The sequence below is a fragment of the Clarias gariepinus genome, chromosome 11 (genome assembly GCF_024256425.1).
Source record: "Clarias gariepinus isolate MV-2021 ecotype Netherlands chromosome 11, CGAR_prim_01v2, whole genome shotgun sequence".
NCBI lineage: Eukaryota > Metazoa > Chordata > Actinopteri > Siluriformes > Clariidae > Clarias > Clarias gariepinus.
This window is the reverse complement of record NC_071110.1, coordinates 10,889,353-10,894,582: the sequence shown is the minus strand read 5'-3', so window position 1 is coordinate 10,894,582 and position 5,230 is coordinate 10,889,353. Positions and strand designations below refer to the sequence as shown.

The 5,230-nt window shown below is 37.4% G+C and overlaps 1 protein-coding gene across 1 annotated transcript; it reads right to left on the bottom strand.

Annotated features, from left to right (window-relative positions):
* Nucleotides 1–573: 573 nt before the first annotated feature.
* Nucleotides 574–4,376, bottom strand: LOC128533301 (myelin-associated glycoprotein-like; the record flags this gene model as incomplete). The annotated part of the gene is made up of 2 exons (XM_053507541.1): nucleotides 574–1,264; nucleotides 3,983–4,376. Coding segments are annotated over 2 exons (879 nt in total), but the record flags the coding sequence as incomplete, so codon positions are not given.
* Between the last annotated feature and the right edge of the window lie 854 nt (nucleotides 4,377–5,230).

Sequence of the window (5,230 nt, the reverse complement as noted above, 5' to 3'; positions counted from 1 at the left end):
CTTGAAGTTCAGTGTGAAGTTTCGAACAATCTGTAATGGTTTGAGGTGTCATTTGCTGCTGTTGGTCCCAACAATATTTGAAGGCTGTAATCAAAGCAACTAGATCACCACAGACTGATCACCTCCATGACATGCTGAACATAATTTTTTTAGAATTTCTGTATTTAGTTTTTTATTAATCTAATCAAATATTCTAATATTTTGTTATGCTGGATTTTTCTTTTCATGAACTCTAAGCTGTATTATTAAAATTATCAGCTTTTTACAATATACAAATTGTTTAAGATGCTGTAAATATTTACATTTAAACATACACTCAAAAAATTTTACTTTTTACTTTTACATTTTACTTAAGGGCACTGTTTATATAAAGTAATAATTCGCATAATAATTTGTCTTTTAATATTATATAATGTTCATTCCTGTAACCTGTTTCATATTATTTATTGACAAGCTATGCCTAGGCTGCATATAAAGATGCATTTCACATCAAAAACAATAGTCAAATTATAACTTTCATGCAACTTAATTTAACTATTGGAAAATGATGCCAATATCTGCAGTATATTTTTTCTTCTGGGGTCAACCAGGATGTATAATAGCTCAGTTCAGTTCAGGCCTTATTCGTCACATATACATTACTACAGAGTGACATGCTTTATTCTTTGCATATCCCAGCTTCTTTTGTTAGTAAGCAGCGGTCCGAGCACAGGGTCAGACATTATATGGTGCCCCTGGAGCAGACAGGGTTAAGAGCCTTGCTTAAGGGCCCAACAGCGTCAACCTGGTGAAGTCAGAGCTCGAACCATCGACCTTCTGATCAGTAACTCAGAGAGACTCACACTGAGATACCACTCCCCACAACCCATTTTATAGAAATTATTATAATATTCTTTGATCATTCCTGACAAGCCAATCATAAAAAAACATCTTTCATTAGAAAAAAACAACCTACAGTATGTTGTCTTACGTTTGACATATATCTTGCTAGTGACTGCAGTTTTTCTGTCACCATAATAAGTGACAGTGCAGGTGATGTTTGTGTGATCATCCTGCTCTGTGGTGGTGAAGGTAAGGAGGGACTCCACTTCCCATGCTCCATGGCCCTGGTCCCTATAGGATGAACGAGTTTTCACATCTTTACGACTCCATTCAATAGTTGGCTGGTGAGTGGGACAGGTGTGTTTGACAGAACACTTAAAGATGGCAGGTGTTCCCTCCACGAAGGACTCTTCTTTATCCAGATGTGGTTTGTCAGGTTCAGCTGTGCACAAAATGCAGTGGCATTACTATTAAATAACTTTAAAACTAATGAATCTAACGATGATATTAAAGCTAGAACTAGCTGGCTAGTTATTGTATTCTAGTCTAAGAAGATAATTTACCATAAAGGAAAATAATATGCATGTCAATTTATCAAAGCATACTTTTCAACAAAATGATAATCATTGCAGCAGGTTGGGGTTACTTTGGCATGTTGGGAAGTTGCCTTTCTGGTGTTCACTCTCCTTAAGACTGATCTCATGTCACACTTTGAAATGATGAACATATTTTTTGTACCAACACTCTCCACATGCATGCTGCTATTTGCAACACTAGAGAGATTAACATTTATCTCATCTGTAAGGTTGTTAGCTATAGCCTCGAAACATGCCTAGAAAATCTGTTCATGCTTCATAGACACATCCATATTTTTCTGGGTGTTGGTTTTTTATCATCTGTTATTACTCTTAGTATCTGCCACAGAGCCACTTCTAGTTTTCTATTGTTGCCCCTATTCACCTCCCTACTGTGTATGACATGGCCTTTTAATCATCCATACTCCCATAAGTGATCCCTGTTGTAGCAGTGTGAGAACTCAGAGGATCCCAGACATATTTATCTCTATAATCAGATATTTAATCTCCATATTTAGAGAATGTTTTTGATTATGTTTTTGTTTGTTTGTTTGTTTGTTTGCTTGTTTGTTTGTTTGTTTGTTTGTTTGTTTTTTTGGGGGGACACCAACTGCAAAGGACACCACTCCTGCAAAGTGGCCATCAACTTGTGCATTCCAGTGCACAACCTCCTTCTGAAACAGTGTGTCCTATTTAAGTTTTTATTTACATTTTAGCTGGAGTGTGGAGTGAAGTCCAAGAACCTACCAGTGAAGGTAGGGCATTGCATGTTTAAGACTGGGAATAGTAAAGTCCCCTGCCACAGTGAGCACAGCTATAGGTACTGTGGAAACAGTGACATTTGATAGTCAGGTTGAGTGTACAGGAGCATGGAGGTACAATGCTCATAGTATCACACCAGCTGATGTTTCCTGTTATAGTTTACTGTTACTTTTTACTGTGTACTGATAGACACTGTTCTGTCCATGCGGTAAACTAAAAAGAACTTGCCTGGATGGATGGGGTGGTCCAGTATTGCTGGATTTAACTGGGGAATTATAGATAAATTTATGCTAAGTAAGTTTCTTTTTACCACTTATCATGTATTATGTTTTTTTTTTCTTTGAGTTTTTGAGTTATTGTTAACGGTATTGCAAAAGAGTCATTAACAGTTACTGAATCTTTTAAAGAATACAATATAATCAATCCCTACTTTTTATGCTTTTATCAATTTCCTTGGCATTTAAATAAAAAAGATGTCCACACATTTTGACTTGCATATCCCCTTTTTATAATTATTATATATACAGTATATACAGTGGAACCATGGATTGCGAGAGTTCCGCAGGACAAGCTAAAATTTTAAAACATTTTTGCCTTGTTTTGTCAAGTCTTATTTTAATGCAGAGCAGCACATAATCACAACTGAATCAATGGTTCTTCTCTCTCTTGTGCTGCAGAATTGTGGGTAATCGTCTCTTATACTCCCGTCTCTCTGTACTGTTTACTATAACACTGTGACCATGTGTGTGTGTGTGTGTGTGTGTGTGTGTGCGCGCGCATTATTTATTAAGGCATTATTTATTAAGGCATTATTTATTTTGTGTTTGTATGTGTGTGAAAGTCATTCTTTCACATGTCTTTTCACGCATGCGTTTACTGTTTATTATAAAGTAGTAAAATAAAGGCATGTGTCATTAAAGAGGTTCCTTGTTAAAGATTCAGTTTCTCTCTCTAAGAAAGCAGTAATTCCATTAGTGTGTGTGTGTGTGAGTTTCATTAGAGAGTGTGTGCCCCTTCCCTCCTCCTTTCGCCTTCACACACACACACACACACACATACACTCACTCTAACAGAAACAATGGTCTGGTGGGATTCTTTGTAAAGGTTAACTGCAGGTTAATTTGGTTTATTTTTACTTCACAGCAGTGATTCCGATAGCGTGAGTGCACGCATGAGTGAGAGGTTCCTTGTTAAAGAAGTTTCCCGAAAGTAGTGTTTCCGTTAGTCTCTGTGTGTGTGTGTGTGTGTGTGTGTGTGTGTGTGTGTGTGTGTGTGTGTGTGTGTTTGTGTGTGTGTGAAAGTCGTTCCACACAGTAGTCCTCCCTTCTCTCAAAAGAGGAAGGAAGGGAGAGGGGAAGTCATTTCTCCTCTTGTCTTACTTTAGCTTCACACACACAAACACACACACACACACACACACAGCGTGTGTGTGCACAAACACACTTACAGAAACATTTATCTGGCAGGTTTTATTTTTACTGTATAGAGAAAAGTGCAGGTTCAATTTTGACTTTATATTTTGTAATAATTATTTTTATATTTTTAATGTTGTGAAATGTATAATCTATATACATATACTATATACAATAAAAATCTGACTATTCACTATTTCTTAAGGGGAAATTTGCATTGATATACAAGTATTTTGATATACAAGCATGCTTCTGGAACGAATTACGCTCACAATCCAGGGTTCCTCTGTTCATATATATCCCGTTTTTGCAGGTGAATTTTATTTATTGCATCACTATTTAAATGCTCATTTCCGGGAAATCAACAAATAGAAAAAAATCTAAAATAGTCAATTCCAAAACAAAACTCACACTTCATGATGATGTCCACACACTGCTCCACGAAGGAGAATTTATCTCTACCTGGAATTTCAATTCTGAAACAGAATGGGCCGTTGTCATGGTCTTTTACATCATCTATCTCCAGTGAGCAGTTTTTCTCACTCAGTCGGCCAATTAGCTTTGTGCGATCCTTGAAGCTATCGGCGATGTTTAAAGAATCTTCGTCGTAAATTCTTCGCTTTTTGCCTGACTTTTCGTGCCAGATTCCCTTCAGCCGAGAGCTAGGAAGCTCCGTGCCAGGGTAATTAAACTTACAGGGCAACACAACACAAGATGAGACAAGTGCCTCTATATTTGGTTCAACTTCTGCCTTCCACATATCCGACAAAACAGAGGCAAAGATCACTGTGGGAGTAGACCCATATTTTTACTGGCAGCAGAATTTAAGAAAAAGCAAATGAATAAACCATATAATAATAAATGTTATTCTGTACCCTGAAGACAAATCCAGCAGAGCAGTGTCTTCGACTGTGGATCCATACTGTAACTTTAACAAAATTGATAAACAACTGATGTTAGTAATTATTTAAAAATAATATAAAAAATAAAACATTTACTTCAATAAATAATACAGTGGAACCTCGGATTTGTGTGCGCGCATGTAAAGCAAAAAAAAAGTCTCATTAGAGAGGTTAAATATCCATTTTCTTTCTCTTTCTCAGCCTGCACTGATTTATGTGCGCGTGTCATTGGACAGCGTGCCCCTTCCCTCCTCCTCTCGCCTTCACACACACCCCTCCTATTCTCGCCTTCACACACACACACACACACACACACACACACTAATAGAAACACTGCTCTGTAACCATTCCTTTTAAAGGTGAGTGCAGGTTAATTTGTTTTATTTTTAGTTTACAGCAGTAAGTCTGTTAGTGTGTGTGAGCACTCGAGTGTCAGAGATGTTTCTTGTTAATTTTCCCGAAAAGGCAGTGTTTCTGTTAATGTGTGAGATCCCGCACAGAGGTCCTTCCCCCTCTCAAATAAGAGAGGAGGAAGGGTAACGTGTAATATGAAGGGAGGGAGAGGGTGTCATTCCTCCTCTCCTCTCACTTTAGCTTCACACACACGCACACACATACACAGCACATACGCGCACAAACAATCACACATATACAGCGCCAAAATATGTGATGGGGGATCCACATGGATCGAATGGGATGTGGAACAAATAATCTAAATTTTTATTTTTTTCTTACAGGGAAATTTGCTTTGATTTAC